A 19,992-nucleotide genomic window follows, 5' to 3' on the forward strand; every position below is an offset into this window, starting at 1 on the left:
TTGAGTCTATGAGTAGAGGCAGAAATCTTAAGAAAGAAAGAATTCTTAGTGGTGGTAGTAAGGTTGTATGGCCAGAAAGGAAACACCTGGGGAAAAACATACCATATCTTATGTTCTTTTTCTTCCAATTTTACTACGAAAAATTTCAAAAGTATACAGAAAAGTTGAAAGAGTAGTAATAACCTTGTGCCCATCACCCAGATACAACAACTAATGACATTCCACCATGTTTCCTGCATACATTTTTGTGATATATAAGTAAGTTTGAATGAGGACTGCATTAGAATAATTGTTTATTAGGTGGGACAGAGGTAATGTGGTTATATAGGATAATATGTACATGTTTAGGTTGCATATGTGTGTAATTCCTATTAAATATTAATAAAATCATGTAAGATAACATGATTTTCTATAACTTAATTTCAGGAAGTTCTCTACCAACAGGAAATTGTTTCTTTCATGCTAGTATTAAAGATTATCCATTGCATTTGATTATAATGTCTTAAAATCTAGGGTATCCCTCTACCCTTAATGTGTTTGGTACCAGGGATTGAACTCAGGAGCACACGACCACTGAGCCACATCCCCAGCCTTATTTTGAATTTCACTGAGGGTTTCACTGAGTTGCTTAGCACCTTGCTTTTGCTGAGGCTGGCTTTGAACTTGTGATCCTCTTGCCTCAGCTTCCTTAGCTGCTGGGATTACAGGTGTGCGCCACTGTGCCTGGCTACCCTTAATTTTTAAATCTATGTTTAACTAGTTGTCTTATTTATTGTTTTACTTCTAGCTTTGTCTTGATTGTTTTTGTTTTTTTGTTATTTTCCTTATTATTCTGGCCCCTGAGTTTTCTGTAGCTGGAAGTTTGGTTTATGGCAAGGATACTTAATAAGTATGTTTTTTATTTTGTTTCAGGAAACATGTCAAGTTGTCTCAATGTTTGACCACCAACTCCATCCCTTATAAAAGGGATATATTTCCTTTTGATATTTGGGCATGATATAAATATACTATTTTCCATCAACCTTTGCCCAGAATTTTGTTACATGTTAACAAAACATTAAAAATTGGTGGATCAATTTTTAAATATCCTACTCCTCATTGCTTATTTGTGTTCCTTAATTTAGATTTTTTTCCCTCCAGTCTCATAATAGACTTTGTCATTTTTGTAAACAGTGTCCCTCAATTAGTTGGGCAACAAAATGAATTGAGAAACCTGGTTGCAGGAAACTAATGGTATATAATTTTTTCTTTTCTATTTTTTTTACTTTTTTTTTCTTCCAAGTTAGATTTTTATTCTCTGGAAAATACTGATTAGAAGCTGAAAGAAATTTGTTGAATGCAAAGTATGCTTGACTAAGTTAATTTCTTGTAATATATGGGGAACTTACAATTAGGTTATATCAAAGAAATGTGTTTTAAGAAGACATTCAGAAAATTCCCTCATTTTTTTCCTTCATTGTAGGAAGCATAGTTTGTTTAATTCAAAGATGATTTACCAGTTGTGTTCTGAGCACATTGATTATTCATTGTGCATTTACTGTTGTGTGAGGCCTTCCAGAAGTAGTTATTGCTGTTGTTCTTTTTCTCCTCCTCCTCCTCATTGTTCTTGTACTGAGGATTGAACTCACTTTACTGCTGAGCCACATCCCCAGCCCTTTTTATCTTTTGAGACAGGGTCTTGCTGTGTTGTCCAGGTGGTCCTTAAATTTGCTATGCTACTTCAGCATCCCCAATTATCAGAATTATAAGTATGTACCACCATGCTCAGCTGTCCTCAATTTCTTAACACTGAGTGGAAAAGAGCTGTTAGTAAGCAATACCAAGCATGCTATATGGTATGGACACGAAGGTGTGTGAATTTTAAGAAGTTATGTGCAATGTGAAGGAAGTATATTTGTATGAATAAATATTTACCAAGTACATATTCAATATTGTATGTTCTAAAATATCTGGTACTGACTTTTAGGGCCTTTTGGGACCCTATGAGTTTGTTTTGAATATTGGGTAAATTTAAAGTTTCCCAATTGTTGGCTTTAGCACATATATCTAAACAAAAAATAAGATACAACTTCTACTTTTGTGTAAGTAAGAAGTGTTCCAACAAGAATTCTCTGATACCATTCAATTCTGAAACTACCTATAGAACACATACAACAGGTTCAGGGGTGCAGACCCACAACACTGTTGTTATATCAGATACCAGCTGCATGTAAAAGGGGTCACTGGCTTGACTACAAATTTGGGGGTTTCCATGACTCTTCCAGGTTTGATAATTAGAATGACTTATTCAGTACTTGGGAAAGTGCTACACTTAATTACCATGTTATTATAAAAGATACAGAGTATGCAGGTACATAGCACAACTGGAAGTTTGAGAAGCTCAGATGCTTTTGTCACGGTGGGATCAGGGTGTACCACTCTCCCATTACATCAGCATGTAAACCAACCAGGAAACTCTCTGAACCTCCTTATTCAGAGTTCATATTTAGGCTCTATTACATAGGCATGACTGATTAAATCATTGACCATGTGATCTGTAGTTCCTTTCCCATCCTCAGAGTTTGGAAGGATTGGCCTGAAAGTTCTCAGTCATTTAATCTAACCTCTAGTTGTTTTTTTCTGGCAAACCAGCCTTCATTCTGAATCTATATAGAGGCTCTGTGATGAATCACCTCATTAGCAGTGGCATGTGCATATCAGGGCATTTTAAATGTTTTTAAGAATTCTGTATCAGGGACTGGAACGAAGATATGTATTTTTTTCTTTGATAATAGACTCAATGCATTCATAGTGTTTTTAATACACATAATCAACTATTAGGTTATTTGTCTAAACTGAACATTGACGATGTTCATTTAGACATTATTTTGAAAGGCTTTAGTGAATTGCTATTAGACACAGAATTTAAAAAAAAAGCATAGAAATGTGTTCTTGTGTTTAAAAATTATTTTAGTCTTTAGCTGCCTTGAACTTTTAAATCTTTAAAATGAAATATTATTTTATAAAGCTGATTTTTGGGTATGAATTATATATATATTCTCAAATGACTGGACATGTTTGAGAAGTAAATAGTCTCTTTAAATATCACTGTATTTGTACTAGTTTGTTTATCAAGCCACATGTTTGTTTTCATTATTTATATTCTTTAGTATATGTAGTCTAAATCCCGCCTTCATGTGTTGAAGCAGAATAGCAGCAGGATAGTAATTACAATACATATTCACATTTATTCTTTAGAATAGTCCTATGAGGAGATCTTATTATTTCTGCTGAATATATGAGGAAGCCAGAACTCAGATATTAATTTGATTATGGTCACAAAATTAATATTAGTGAAGTTAGTATTTAATGTCTTGTAGTACTGCAGAGAACTTGCTTTCTCCTTCCCATTCTGGATTCTAAGAAAAAAATTAACAGCATTTTAAAAATATTTAATTGAAAAAAAATCTTTCATTGATTGATCCATTGAACAAACAATGTTGTGTGCCTACTAACTTACTGGGCATTACTCTGTCCTCTGTCTTCTGTTTATTAGTCCCTCCTTATTAAAGGGGGATGTATTACAGGATCTCTAGTATATGCCTGAAACTAATGCTAGTATAAAACCCTATATATACAGTTTTTTTCTTATATGCCTTGTTTCATTGCCACATAGTAGCAGAGTTCATCTGCCTTCCATGTTTTATGCCCTGATGCCTCCTTTGCATCATTACTCTTGTTCTTTGAGGCCATTATTAAGTTAACTTACTAGTACTTAAACACTAGCTCTGAGATACCTCCACCATTGTTTTCTGATTACCAAGCTGACTACTAGGTGTATGTGCTGGAAAAAGGAACAAGTCACATCCAGGGTTGGATGAAATAGGACAGTATGAGATTTTGTCACACTACTTAGTTGCAGTTTAAAACTTATGAATTGTTTATTTCTGAAAGTTTCTATTTAATATTTTGGACCACAAAATGAAGCTATGGAAAGTGAAACTGTGAATATGGGAGTACTACTATATGCCTAGCAGGGCTTACTGCTTCAAAATCTCCAATCTCATGATATCTATTATTAACATAAAGGACCAGATTTTGTTCTATTTCTCTTGCTGATCCCTTCTTTAAATTGATTATTGGAATATTCAGTCTTCCTTACTATATAGTATATGGAATTTCTAAAAAGCCATTCTGTAGTAGGATGTGGATTCTAGAGTATCTTTTGAATGGTTTTACTGTTGCTTACTGGCATTGTTAATATTATTATATAATTATTTTGCAATGATTGTTTTATGATGACTGTGGAAATGCAAGCATTTAAAGCTGTTTTAGAAATTCTTGGCATAATTTTAATTAGAGAAGGAAGTATTTAGTAAAATTATGTCATCAATATATAATGTCAATTTAAAATAGTATTAGCTTAATCATGCTTACACATGTATTCTGCTTTGTAAGGTGATAGAATATGGATGTAGGTCTAAAATCATTCCTAACTAAGGCAAATTTACAATCATTCTTTCTTTCTGGTAGTTTTTGGGATTTCTTTTTCCTCTCTCCCTTCCTTCCTTCCTTCCTTTTCCTGAGCCTTCTAAAATTTTGAGCCTTGATGTGGATCTTCAGTTTTGTTCAATGTACTGAATATTTACTTAGTGAACCCTTTACATATGGAAACCCATGTATTACAAATTATGTGTGTTTATACCTTCGATATATTTCTTTCATTTTTTCCCCCCTAGACCTTCTTTTGTTTTACAACAGGCTCTGCTGGATTGGTCATTAATATTCCTCTCTTCTTTTTATTTTATCCTCTGGAAAATTTTTGAAAGACCTTCTTATTTTTATCTTCTAGCTTCTCTGTTGAAATTTTTACTTTTAATTTCTTACAAGTTGTGGAAGTCATTTCTTTTTCTCTGAATATCTCCTTTGTAGGACCCTTGCTTGTATTTCATGACTACATATCTTTCATCAGCTCTAAGAATATAGGTTTTTTTAGATGATTTCGTTGGCTCCCAGCACCTCTTCCAAGTTCTATTTTTCTGTTTGTTTTTCATCTCTTGTCACGTTAGAGGCATTCTATGAATATCTAATCATCATTTTATGTCTGTTCTTTTTAAAGAATAAACTTTCAGAGTGATGATTGGAAGCAATCTGACAAATTGTGAGGTTTCTTGATTTGAGGCTTTACTTTGGTATGGTGAAACAGAAAGCTATTTGTTAACTATGACTCCCATATTTCAGTCTATATATTTTTTTTCCATTCAGTTTCCCAGAAGAGAAATTCTCTATTATCTTCTTTTGTGATTCGCCCTGAATCCCTAGCTGCATGTTCCTGTAGTTGGAACAATAGACTTGGGTTGAGGTGTGGTGCATTTTCTTTCAGTATTTAGATTTTTACCTAATTCTTTTGTTTTTTAGGACTGTACCTTCCTTCTTCTCCCCTTTTCTATCTCCATGCTTTAAAAATGATGCACAATATCCCACATATACTGCTGATTTAATTAATTCTGCCCATGAGCAAGTGTTCACCTGGCTGTGAGGAAGGAGGTGGGGAATCTTGAAGCCTCTATGAAGATCTTAAGTCAATCTTATTTTTTCATTGCTACCCCTCCTCTCAAAGGATTCCTAATTATTTAATGGTTCCAACTTTATGCCATTAGAATAAGATTGCTTCCTGCCCACCTTTGTTCCTTGCCTGCTGGAATCAGCTCCTTAGTTGGTTTTTCTGTTAAAATGTGTCCATAAAATTTTCCGTCTTCCACAAATTTGTTTATATCTTGATTCTTTCATTGTCTTTGACCATAAGATTTGTGCCTTTAAAAGTCCTTTTAGTTATTGTTTGAAAGGTGTGGAGGTAAATGCTAACGTATGACTACCATATCTTAATTGGAAATCTGTTGACTTTTGTGAATTTTTTTAATGATGTGTTTTACTCTGTAGCAGTTTTGCTTGTTATGTCTGTCTTCATCTTCTTGATATCTGATCATAATTTTCTCATTTCTTTAAAGGAGATTCTATACCATTTTAATTTTTTTTCTTTTTTTCTTATGCTCAGCTCTCCAAGGTTGTCTTCCCCATACATTTCTTTAAAAAATTACCTATGAAGCCACATGTGGTGGCACACACATGTAATCCCAGTGATATGGAGGGGGGGGCTGAGATAGGAGAATCATAAGTTTGAGGTCATCTTGGTCAAATTAATGAGACACTGTCTCAAAATAAAAAATAAAATGGCTTGTGATATAGCTCAGTGGTAGAACATCCCTTGGCTTGAATCTCTAGTTCCTCAACCTCCAACTCGAATACGCAACTTACTAGATAAACATACACCCCTTGTACCGTATATTTCTAGAAATATTACATGTGATTTTTGACTTGTAAATGACATTATCCTTAAGCCAATTGAACAAATAATAGACCAGGAGAAATTAAAGACCAGGAGAAAATATTTGTACTTATTATATGTTGACTAAGATTTCTAATACTCTCCTACCAATTGAAAGAAAAAGATAATTGTTAGTAAAAGGGACCAAGGATATGAAGTTAAGTCATAGAAGCGGAAATATAAATGCCCAGCAAACTGAGGTAAAGATGCTCAATTTCCATTGGTAGTCAGAGAAATGCAGATAGAAATAACAATATGAGAGACTTTTCCTATCAGATTGGCAAAATTTAAAATGGCAATTTCCGATGAAGGTAAAAGAAAATTGGCTCTTTTTTATGTTGCTGGTGGAAGCTGCAACAACCTTTTAGTTCATATTCTAGCAGTATCAAATATGTTTTTGTTTTTCCTTTTACTGACTTATCTTAAGAATCTCTTTTATAGGAACAAAAGCACCTACCCTTAAGAATACAGGTATAAAAGTATTTAATGCAACTTTATTGGTAATGGCAAGAAACAGACAAAAAATCCGGATCAAAAATCTTATCTTGGATTCCTTTAATGGGTTAACTACTTACTTTCCACTAAGTGCAGTCTTCAACCAGAAATAATACTAGCTAATAATCAGGAAATTCTGAAAAATATGGTGTTTTGGAAAATACAAATAAATTATCCAATTTCATTCTCAAAGCAGGAAGATCACTATTTATAATGTTTAGGCATAAGTCATATTTTAAAGTTGGTAAGCATTACTTTTGTTCTGGAAACTTAATATTTGACTAGGTCTCTAAATAAGGATTAGTGGAATTGGAAAATATTCACTTTAGGGATGATTTTTATGAAGAAAACCTAGTTAATACTCTTTCCTCGTTTCCCTAATTCACAGGGATAAAATCACAATGATCTATGGATGGATAAGAATAGGTATATGGGATCCATGGTTCCTCTAGGAACTATTTCTCTGCTTTAGTGGCCATATAAATTTGTGCATCAGAATCATCTGGGCAAACCTGCTTTCCACTTTTTAAGCTATTTAAAACAAACAAAAAAGTAGAACAGTATGACAAGTAGGAGAATATTTAGCAATACATATTCCAAAGCTTTATTATACCTGCTGATTCAAACATGAAACCTATTAAAAAACTAAATTCACATTCTGTCATGCCAGGCAGTTCTGATATTAGCTTATGTTTGGTTAGCATTATGTTATTGATACAGGTAACTTTGCTCTGGTAGATAAATGTCTCAAAACAAAGGCTATTTAAATGATTTATCTTGACCTATATTCACACCAACTCCTTATCTCTATATATTCTTTCAGCATTGTCCTTAATTTTTGTAACCAAATAAAACTTGAGTAATAATTTAAGTGGCTTTTCATTAGTAGGTCTTTTACTTTTAGATTTTTTTTTTGATGTTTAAATATGAAATCAATGCTAAATGAAGCACTTTTTAAACAATATATTTTTGTAAATATTTATTTTTAGTTGTAGTTGGACACAATACCTTTATTTTATTTATTGTTTTTGGGGTGGTGCTGAGGATCGAACCCAGGGCCTTGCACGTGCTAGGTGAGCACTCTACCGCTTAGCCATAATCCCAGCCCCAAATATTTTGTTTTTTAGTTGTAGTTGGATACAATACCTTTGTTTTATTTATTTTAGTTTCATGTGTTGCTGAGTATCAAACCCAGTGCCTTGCATGTGCTAGGCAAGTGCTCTACAGCTGAGCCACAACCCCTTAAATGAAGTAATTTAAAGTAATGCCTTGCACTGTAGAACTTTGACCAGAACTACCTTTTTTCCAACATTATCATCATATGCTCTTTCTGGTAACTGCCTTGTAAAGTGGTTAATTTCATCTCTGTTACATACATGGAAATAAGATTTACAAATGGGAATTGTACAGTTTCTTGTAACTGCAGTTATAGAGTATGGAATATCTGGAATGAATTTATAGTGATTTTGGAGACTCCTAGTAGATCTTTTTCCCTATTGTTTATCCCTAATAGTTCACTTTTCTTTGCTTTGTGTCAAATTGGATTACAGGTGACTTATTGTTGAGAATGCTGCTTTATAAAGACTGTCAGATTAAGAAAAGTGACTCATCATTTTAAAAAAAATTATAATTAAGCTATAGAATGTTCTATGCCAGGACAAGTTTTTTTCTTTTCTAATATGTTTAGTTGTAGAAGGACACAATACCTTTATTTATTTTATTTTATTTTTTAATATGCTGTTAGGGTTCGAACCCCAGTGCCTCATGTGTGCTAGGCAAGTGCTGTACCACTGAGCCACAACCTCAGCCCCAGGACAATTTAAAAAAAAAATCTTAGGTGAAATTCTTTGTTAAAGTATCACTGAAGTATTTTTTTTCTTTAAAATACTTATTCTAATTTTGTGTGTTTCATATATGATGCTTTTTTTAGGTATGAATAGAATATCCAAATATCTGTGGCATAAATAATGACATTTGCTATCTTACAGGAGTTCTAGAAGAAGGTTGGCTAATTCAGTAACCCAGCATTTAGTGTAGTGGGGATCATCATTCTGATGATCATGGCCACACTTTGGCTGTGTTATGTCTAAGCAAAACACTCTTTCACAACAAAATCTAAAAGCAGGAAAGGAGAGCAGGGCCCTTCCCATCAATTTCTTTTAACTGGGTGGAAAATCTTTTCTTGTAATCACAGCAGGCTTTACTTTATGTCTTTATGTCACATTAGTCAGAATTGGTTGCATACCTGTTCCTAAATCAATTACTGATAAGAAGAAATGAGATTTCTATGATTGTCTTAGAATTGAAGGAGGGAGCCAACTATGTGATCTCCATGATGTCTCATATCATTTAACATATCAAACTGTTAGTGCTTTGTCATCACAATAGGGGGTAGACTGATAAGAAGAAATGAAATTTCCATGGTTGTCTTAGAGTTGAAAGAGCAGCCCAACTATGTGATCTTCATGATGTCTAATATCATTTAACATATCAAACTGTTAGTGCTTTGTCATCACAATAGGGGGTAGACTGATGGGTAGACAATCACTAGCATATGCCAGAATGTAGTTATATTGTGACAGTTTTAGATATACTAATATCAGGTATTCCTGTGCAGAAAGTAAAATTTCAGTATATTGGCTTTTTAAAGAAAAGTAGGTTCATTTGAGAAGCATGTTAATCCCATAAGTGCTACTTTGTGATGAACGCAGGGACCCAGTGGTTTGCTTCTAGTTGTTTAGCTCTTACTATACTTATTTTTGTCTTGGGTACAGTACTTGTTTATTTTCCTCTGATATGAAGGTCCAAAATGCTACTACATTATTTTGACAGTGGTTTCTGATTCTTTAAATTAATTTGTAATTGCTCTTCTTAGGTGGATTCTCCACAGTTTTTCTGGTGCGTACTAATGGTGGAGTTCGATGTGCATTGAAGAGAATGTATGTCAATAACATGCCAGACCTCAACATTTGTAAAAGGGAAATTACAATTATGGTAAGTAAAAAAGTAATTTTGTTTTAGAAATTTTGGGTCCATCCTTCCTTCCTTCCTTTCCTAGAGTTTAAACCTAGGTCTTTGTGCATTTAAGGTAAACACACACTACCACTGAGCTACATCTCCAGCCCTTTTTATCTTTTATTTTGAGACAGCGTCTTGCTTGGTTACACAGCCTGGCCTCGAACTTGAGATTTTCCTGTGTCTGCCTTCAGAGTAGCTGGGATTATAGGCATGCACTACCATGCTTGGCTTAATTAAGTGTATTTTCTTTTATGTTTTATATTGTGTTGTTCATAAGCTTTTTAGGAAAAGTGCTTATTAGTTTATGTGAATTTAGAAAACTTTTGAAGATCATTAAATCTGAAAATTATCTGGGAATTTATAGTTCATTCAATATAGCCATACTTAAAGCTAAATACAGCCAGCCTCATTCCCTCTTCTTTCCTCTGTTCTCTACTATAGGTTCAATAGCCAAACTATTCTTGTTTCTTTTTTCTTATATTAATTTTACTTAGGGAATATTTTGGGGATAGAAAAATTTAGATAATTATGTAATAAGCACCATCATCCATTTTAAGAAATAAAACTTTGCAGATACTGTTGGAGCCTTCTCTGTATTCCTCCCCATCTGTAGTCTTGTACTATTCTCATCCAAAAAGAACCACTGTTTTGAATTTGTTATTTAACATTCCCATCATGTTTTAAACATTTAATGTATTTATTTATATTCGTAAACAATAATTAATTTTGCTTTTCATTTTAAAAATATGCTGTAAAGTTGATTTTCTTGAGAACTCTGTACTTTATGATTTTTTTTTAAGTATTAGGAAAAGTAAAAATTAATAGGCCATTAAAAACTTCAATGACCCTTAGTTAACTTTATAGTTAAAAATAATTATAAAAATTTATTTTCCAGCATTGCTTATTCTCAGTGCTCTGGATGACTGCTTATTCTTTTTCTTACTTCTCTTCCTCTGTTGTTTATCAGTTGCTTTTATGTGTATGTGTATGTGTATGTGTATGTGTATATTTTTGTCTTGAGGTGAAATTCACATAATGTAAGTGAACATTTCAGTGGCATTTAGTACATTCACAGTATTGTACAACTATTGCTTCTATCTCATCCCCAAACCTTTCCAGTATCCCAGAAGGAAACTCCCTACCATTGAGTAATTGCTCCCATTCTCCCTTTCCTCCATTTCTGACAAATACCCTTTTGTTTGTGAATCTATGGATTTATTTGTTCTTTAAATTTTCTATAAATGGGAGTTTACAATGTGTGATCTTCTGTGTCTTCCTTTCACTTAGCATAATGTTTTTGAGGTTTCTGCCATTGTAGTGTGTATTAGTATTTCATTTCTTTTTTTTTTTTTTTTGCCAAATAATAGTCCATTGTATATATATATGCCACAATTTGTTTATCCATTTATCTATTGATGGATTTTTAAAAATAATTTGATGGACATTTAGGCTGGTCTTATTTATTGTGAATATTAGGAATATGTGTAAACATTGATTTGTTTGAGTAGGTAGTTTTGGTATTTTGTATTATATACATGTAGGACTGGAATACATGGTTGTATGGTAATTCTGTATTTAACTTTTTTTGTGTGTATGGTACTGGGGATTGAACTCAGGGCTTGGAACACAGGGCCTCATGCATGGTAGGTAAGCATGCTCTGTCACTGAGCTATATCTTCAGTCCTTTTTATTTTCTTTTGAGACAGGGTCTCTGAGTTGCCCAGGCTGGCCTCAAACTCACAATCTTCCTTCCTTGCTCTCCTGAGTAGTTGGGATCATGGGCATGTGCCATTATACTCAATTATGTGTTTAACTTTTTGAGGAACTGCCAAGCTGTGTCTTTTTTTTTGTGTGTGTGTGTGTGTCCCCCCCCCCCCCCCCCCACACACACACACAAAAATTTTTATTTAGAGACAGGGTCTCACTGAGTTGCTGAGTACCTTGCTAAGTTGCTGAGGCTTTGAATTTGCAATCCTCTTGCCTCAGCCTCCCAAGAGGCTGGGATTACAGGCGTGCACCACCATTTCTGGCCAGTATATTTTATTAATGTCAGTGTCAGTGTACTTGTTCAACACTAAAGAGGGGAATTTCTTTTTTCTTTTTTTCATGCTGGGGATCAAACCCAGGGCCTCATACATGTTAGGGAAAAGGAAAAGCTCCATCACTGAGTTATAACTCCTCTCATTCCTAGGAGGGATTTTTTTTTTTTGTATCAACATCTTTACTAACATACATTTTATCTGAAAATAGTGCATTTATATAATATGACTTTTGAATTTGGCTTTTCTTGTCTTTCTTCCTAAGCTTGATTAGTCATGATTAGGCTTTGGGGCTTTTTTTTTTTTTTTTTTTTTTTTTTTTGGTACTGGGGATTGAACCCAGGGGCACTTAACTACTGAGCCACATCCCCAACACTTTTTAAATATTTAATCTAGAGACAAGGTCTTCCAGAGTTGCTCAATTCCTTGCTAAGTTGCTGAGGCTGGATTTGAACTCTCGATCCTCCTGCCTCATATTTATGTCTCCTGAGCCACTGGGATTGCAGGCGTGTGCTACTGTGCCTGGCCACAATTTTTTTTTTTTTCAGGTAAAGATATTTCAAAAGGGTGAAAAGGATTAATTCCAAGATAATGGTGAAGCCTAAACCAAATTCTCTAACTTGTGGCCAGATATTGTACTATTGTGGCATAATTCATCCTTTCACTAGTCTTTTTATAATTCTATGCCTTTGAAGAATGTATTTTAAGAGAGATTAGCTCTTTGGAATGGTGATCTTCCAAATTTTTTTGATGACCCATTTCTCTGTATATTACTATTTATAAGTATTTATTATTCTGTATTACATATTTATACGTTATTTATATGTTGTTTTAGTCAGCTTTTTCATTGTTGTGATTTAAAGACCTGACAAGAATAATTTTAAGGAGGAAACGTTTATTTTGAGGCTCATGGTTTCAGAGGTCTCAGTCCATAGATGGGTGACTCCATATCCTTAGGGCTGAGGTAAGACAGGATGTTATGACAGGGGTGGCTGAGGAAAGCAGCTCGGGACATTGGAAACACAGAAGTGGAGAGAGTTCCACTCAACAAGGACAAAATATATACCTCTAAGGTACATCTTCAGTAACCCACCTTATATAGCCACACCCTACCTGCATACATACCCACTTAGTCTCTGTGAGAAGACTAATGCATTGATTAGGTTAAACCTGATAACTCAGTCATTTCACCTCTAACTTGTGTTGTCTCACACATGAGCTTTCTCATATCTAAATGATAACACATATTTTGTGACCACTACCCCTTATCTGAAATTACATTGCATAATTTATTATTAATTACATTATATTGCATAGCTTATTATTAATGACAGTGGTTGTAAATTCATTTAAAATGGTATTCTTCATTATTGGATTTTAGTTTCTAAATAGACTTGCTTAGATTTTTGGAAGGGTGATGAGGGTAGTTGTTTTTGTTTTGTGATGCTGAGGATGGAACCCAGGGCCTTATGCATGATAGGCAAGCATTCTACAACTGAGCTACATCCCCAGCCCTGTTTTAAAATCATTGTATGCAGATGATTACCTTGCACTAGGAGTAGAGAATCCAGATATACCATTTTGTTGTTATTTTTAAAAATTACGTTATTGTGTTATTGGTGTTATCTTTAACCTTTGGGTACTTTTCACAACTTTTTGTACCTTAGTTCAGTTTTTAAGTTATTTAGTTAAAAGTACATGTAATAAATGTATATACCCATATGTTTCAGTATGTTGCAGGCAAACAAATGAGAGTATTTCATTAATATTAGAACTTAATTATTGTTTTTTTTAGTTAAAAATAAATTAAGTAACAGTTTGGATATTTTATTCTTGAGTTCCCCAAAACCTTATTGTAATAATAATACTATATTGTAATAATAATGCTATTACTACTTTGGAAGCTTTCCTGATAGAAATTAAAAATAAGTATTTGTTGATTTTTTTTTTAATGAAATGACAGTCTCATACAAGTAAAATTTGCATCAAACCATAGAAGCTTTTGGCTGTTTGAAAGATTTCATACTTATGCATTATTTTTACCTTTAGAAAATCATTAAATATGTTAATTTAGGCTTCAGACTATTGCTAATGATACTGGTTTAATATACATGTGGACATTTTCCAATTTAAAAGGTTTGTTTCTTTTTTACAGAAAGAGCTCTCTGGTCATAAAAATATTGTGGGCTATTTGGACTGTGCTGTTAATTCAATTAGCGATAATGTATGGGAAGTACTTATTCTGATGGAATATTGTCGAGGTAAGTATCTGTCTGCATTTATATTATACTAAAAAAAATTCCTCTTGTATGAATTACTAGGTATCTTGGTTTCTCCCAGGACAGCTTGTATCTGAGCATGGACATTTATTATTGCATCTTCTATTTTGATGGAAACTGCCCCCGCCCCCCCCCCCATTTTTTCTTATTTTCGATTAAGTTCTGCATATCAAAGAAAACATTTGACCTTTGACTTTTTGGGTCTATCTTATTTTACTTAGATGAAACTGAAAACTATCATACTATCTATTGGCAAATGCTATAATTTCATTCTTCTTTATGGCTAATAATCCATTGTGTATATATACTACATTTTCTTTATTTGTTTATCTGTTGAAGAGCACTTAGGTTGGTTCTATAGTTTGTCTATTGTGAATTGTGCTGCTATAAACATCAGTGTGGCTATATCCCTATAGTATGCTATTTTTAGATCTTTTGGATTATACTGAGGAGTGTGATAGCTGGGTCATATGGTGATTCCATTTCTAGTTTTCTGAGGAATCTCTGTATTGCTTTCCAGGGTAGTTGCACTCCCACCAATAATTATGAGTGTACCTGTTTCCCCACATCCTTATCAGTACGTACTGTTATTTGTATTCTTGTTAATTGCCATTCTGACTGGAGTGAGATGAAATATTAATGCAGTTTTTATTTGCATTTCCCTAATTGCTAAAGTTGTTGATCATTTTTTTTCATATATTTGTTGCTATTTGTATTTTTTCTTTTGAGAACTGTCTGTTTAATTCTTTTGCCCAGTTATTAGTTGGATTATTATTACTTTTTTGATGTTAAGTTTTTTGAGTTCTTTATATATTCTGGATATTAATGCCCTATCTGTGGAGCAAGTGGCAAAGATGTTCTCTCGTTCTGTAGGCTCTCTCTTCACACTTTTGTTTCTTTTGATGTACAGAAGCTTTTTATTTATTTATTTATTTATTTATTTATTATTTATTTATTTATTTTTTTGTAAAGAGAGAGTGAGAGAGAGAGGGGGGGAGAGAGAGAGAATTTTTAATATTTATTTTTCAGTTTTCGGCGGACACAACATCTTTGTTTGTATGTGGTGCTGAGGATCGAACCCGGGCCGCACGCATGCCAGGCGAGCGCGCTACCGCTTGAGCCACATCCCCAGCCCTACAGAAGCTTTTTAATTAGGTGCCATCCCAAATTTTGATTTTTTTTTGTTTTATTTGTTGCACTTTAGGAGGCTTGGTAAGGATGTAAGTTCCTGTACCAACATGTTTGAGTATTTGGCGTATAGAGTTGCTGGTCTAATTTCTAGGTCTTTGATCTATTTTGAGTTGACATTTGTGCAGAGTGAGAGATATAGTGGTCAAGTTTCATTTTTCTACTTATGGGTTTCTAGTTTTCTCAGCACTATTTGTTAAAAAGTCTGTCTTTTCTCCAGCTTATATTTTTGGCACCTTTGTCTTGGGTCAGATACCTGTATTTATGTGTGTTTGTTTCTGTGTCTTCAGTTTTATTCCAGTGTTTTTCATGTCTGTTTTGGTGCCATTACTATGCTGTTTTTGTTACTGTAGTACTGTAGTATAATTTGAAGTCCTGTATTGAGATGCTTCTAGCATTGCTCTTTTTGCTCAGGATTGCTTTGACTGGTCTGGGTCTCTTATTTTTCCAAATGAATTTTAGAACTTCTCTTTCTAGTTCTGTGAAGAATGTCATTGGTATTTTAATGGAGATTACATTGAATCTATATAATGCTTCTAGTAGTGTGGCCATTTTGACAATGTTTTTCTTTTTATCTAAGAACATGGGAGGTCTTTCCCTTTTGTAAGGTCTTCTTGAGTTTCTTCTTTTAGTGTTCTATAGTTTTCATTGCAGAGCCCCTTTATTATTTTAATTCCCAAGTATGTTAATTTTTTTGAGTTCATTTATGAAGGGGATAGTTTTTCTAATTTCATTTTTCAGCAGATTCATTATTGGAGTATAGAAAACTGATTGATTTATGTATGCTGATCTTGTATCCTGCACTTTAAATTTATTTTTCTGTTCTAGAAGTCTTCTAGTGTAGTTTTTGGTATCTTTTAATTGTAGGATCATGTTGTCAGGAAACAGAGATAATTTGAACTCTTCTCTTTTGTTTGTGTTCCTTTAATTTCCTTCTCTTTTCTGATTGCTTTGGCTACAGTTTTAAAACTATGATGAATGGGAGTGTTGAGAGTGGGCATTCTTGTCTTGTTCCTGTTTTTAGAGGAAATGCTTTCAGTTTTTCTTTGTTCAGTTTGATGTTGGCCTTGGGATTGTCCTGTTTAGCCTGTACAGTGTTGAAGTAAGTTTCTTGTATTCCCGGTTTCTCTAGTGTATTAAATATGAATGGGTGCTCTACTTTGTCAGTGCTTTTTCTGCATCTATTGAAGTAATCATGTGATTGTTGTTCTTAACTCTATTTATGTGGTGAATTGCATTTATTTATTTTTGTATGTTGGACCAGCCTTACGTCCCTGAGGTGAAACCCACTTGATTGTGGTTCACTATCTTTTAATTTTTTTTGCATGTCATTTGGAAATATTTTATTAAGAATTTTTGCATCTATATTCATCAAAGATATTGGCCTGAGGTTTTCTTTCCTTGATGTGTCTTTGGTTTTGGTATCAGGGTGATACTGGCTTCATGGAATGAATTTGGTAATGTCTCCAAATAAATGGAGTCTTGCTTCCTATCTTGTTGCTTAACTTGGATGAGGGATAGAGGAAGAAATCAGTCACCTGGCTTAAAGCAGTTCCAGTGATTCAGTCCTTGGATATTGAACAATGACCCCAAAGGTGGTTGGGGTCATTGTTCTCATCCAGCAATAGGTTTCTCTGTGGTAGGCCTGGTTCTCAGTTTTGACTCCAAGGCCTGGACTTCATTCCTTCAATTCCTTCAAGCAGAAAGCACCTGTCTCCAGTCTGGGGATGGATGACCCCAGCAACTCTTTCCTTCCTGCTTTTTCCAGCATATCTTTTCTTTTTGTTATACTAAAACCAGGCACTGCAGTCTCTCACCTGGCTTCCTTAGCTTTTGTGAAGGTGGTTTATGATGTGTGAATATGGGTGCAAATTGGTGTGTTTATGGGGAAAGGATTATTGGAGAGTCTCACTTAGCTGCCATTTTGCTCTATCTGTACTTACAATTTAATGTAATTGAATCAGAAATAATTATAAACCCACTTGAGTTTTATTGTCACCTGGAGGACTTTTTTTTTCTTTTTTTTTTTTATTGTGGTGGGCATTGAACTCAGCATGCTAGGCAAGTGCTCTACACTGAGTCACACCCCTAGTCCAGGAAGCATTTTAAAGAGGGAATTAAACAAGAATATTTATCTGATGTTTGAATCAGCAGGCTATATTTTATATGAATTTTAAAGTTTTATCAAAGTAATTTATGTATATGGTTTAAAAAATCAAATAGTTCTGTTAAACTATGGCTAATTCAGCAGCTTTCTTCCCCATCCCTCTCCTCAGATGCAGTGACTTTAAAATAAAGGAGATGTTTCTTCTCATAGTTTCTTTTATATTTGCACTATATTATGCAAGTGAGAACCAGTAGTTTTAGTGAAATTCTGAAAGTAAAAAAGAGAAGGAACTTAGAAAATCAAGAGTAGTATGTGATTCTGGGCAGGGGGGTTGTGGGGTGGGTTGTTCTTAAAAGAATGCTTGTTAAGCTGGGTGTGGTAGTGCACACCTGTGATTCCAATGGTTTGGGAGGCTGAGACAGGAGGATCAAGACCAAGACATGGAGGTGCTAAGCAACTCAGTGAGACCCTGTCTCTGTTGAAATACAAAATTAGGCTGGGGATGTGGCTCAGTGGTTGAGTGTTCCTGAGTTCAATCCCTGGTATCCTTCCACTCTGTCCCGCAGAATGCTTGTTAGTGCTGTTTCTAATTTATGATTTAGATATTGTTTTCAAGATGAGGATTTACTCCTAGGGTAGTCTATGCTTAGTTCATGGCCTAAATAAGTATTTTAATTATTTTGTTTGCCATTTATGGATGACATGCAATAGTGTATAATTACATTTCCTTTCTTGTACAGCTTGTTTTTCCTGGAGTTAATAATTACCTCATTTTTCACTTGTCTGGTTTCTTCAAATATATTAGTATTTTACCCCACATTCTTTAATAGAAGTACAAATCATTATGAAGTATGTTTAAATATTTCAATACTTATGTCAGTTTTGCTTTTTCCTTCCCTTCAAAACCTGCTTTGGGGAGACTTCAGTTCATACATATACATATATATTTATCTAAAAAATTTTATTTATTTATTTATTTTGGTGTGGGGGGTGAAGGATTGAACCCAGGAGTGCTTAACCACTGGGTCACATCCTCAGTCTTTTCTATTTTAAGGCAGGGTCTCACTAATTTGCTTAGAGCCTCACTAAGTTGCTGAGGCTGGCTTTGAACTCTTGATCCTCCTGCCTCAGCCTCCTGAGCCACTGGGATTACAGGTGTGCACCACCACACCTGGCCACCTACTTAATTTTAAACAGTATTTAGTTGTCATTCTGGGAATTCCCCTTGACTTTCTTTTCTTAAATTCTCTGCTACTTATGCCTCCCCTTTGTTTACTCCCTCTTTTGGAAGAGTATATTTTTCGGTAGCTTTCTGATAAATGAATTTGGGAGGAAACATTTTTGAAACCTAAAATATATAAAAATATCAATATTCTGCATTCATATTTGGTTGCCAATTTGTCTGCCTAAAAGATTGTAGCTTAGAAATAATATTAATGCAAAACGGGGATGACATTATTATTTTTTCTCAGTATTGCTATTGGGAGGTCTGATGTTATTGTGATTCCTTAATTTTTTTTTAATGTGACCTCTTTTCTCCAAAGACACTTTTAGTTAGAAACTTTCCTTTATCTTCAGCATATTGAAATTTCACAATTTATGTTCCTTCATTTGGGTATTTTTGGTAGCCCCCCTTTTTGTGGGACACTTTTTTCTCTCATTTTTTTCTGTTCTGTTTCTGGACTGTTAATTTTTAAAGATGTCTGTCTTTATAAATTATTCTTTTGATTTTCTTTTCATCCTCATTTTATTTCTTTTTAAAAATTTTACTTTTGTTGGAAGCATTCCTTAATGTAGCTTTGAGTTCTTCTATAGAATTTTGTATTTTTGCCATTTTAATTTCTAAGAATCCTTTCTTGATCTTTCAATGTTCTTTTGTTAAAATATACCTTGCTCTTATTTGAGATGCAAATCTTTTGATTTCTGTAGAAACAAATTTTAATTTTTTGCGGGGAGGGCATAGTGCTAGAGATTGAACACATGGCCTCCTGCATGCTAGGCAAATGCTTCTGCCACTGAGCCACATACCCAGTCCCCTAAATTTTAGTTGTTAAAAATATATATTTTTTCTTCATGTCTCCAATCTCAGAAACTGAGAAGCTGAGCTCACAAGTTTGAGGCCAGCCTGGACAGCTGGTGATGTAGCTCAGTGGTAGAGCACCCCTTGGGTTCAATCCCCAGTATCATAAAAAAAGTGAAAAAAATTTTCTCTTTTCCTTTAATTTTAATTTTTTTCTGAAAATTTTCTATTGTTAACTATGCTTTCTTTTTTATGCAAGAAGTTTTTTTTTTTTTTTCCCCCCAAATATTTCACTGGCTAAGTTAGTATACTACATGTAGTACAGATCAGAATGTACCATCTGAATGGGCAGTTTTATTTTGGGAGAAGGATCCAGAAGCCTGAACTGAGTATGCTCTGTTCCTTTTTTCAGATTAATCAATTAGATAAGTTCCTTTTTTTCCCATGGGGGAGAAGTCATTTGGAGGAGCTGAGGATGAATA

At 34.0% G+C, this 19,992-nt stretch overlaps 1 protein-coding gene across 2 annotated transcripts in view; it reads left to right on the forward strand.

The window, feature by feature from the left end:
- Bmp2k (BMP2 inducible kinase) overlaps nt 1-19,992 on the forward strand; it is a 131,439-nt gene that overhangs the window by 26,335 nt on the left and 85,112 nt on the right. For both annotated transcript variants that reach the window (XM_076864882.1, XM_076864883.1), the window contains exons 2-3: nt 9,735-9,853; nt 14,072-14,177. In XM_076864882.1, the coding sequence (XP_076720997.1) occupies nt 9,735-9,853; nt 14,072-14,177 (225 nt within the window). The remainder of the gene's footprint in view (nt 1-9,734; nt 9,854-14,071; nt 14,178-19,992) is intronic.

This window comes from Callospermophilus lateralis, chromosome 8 (assembly GCF_048772815.1).
Source record: "Callospermophilus lateralis isolate mCalLat2 chromosome 8, mCalLat2.hap1, whole genome shotgun sequence".
Lineage (NCBI taxonomy): Eukaryota > Metazoa > Chordata > Mammalia > Rodentia > Sciuridae > Callospermophilus > Callospermophilus lateralis.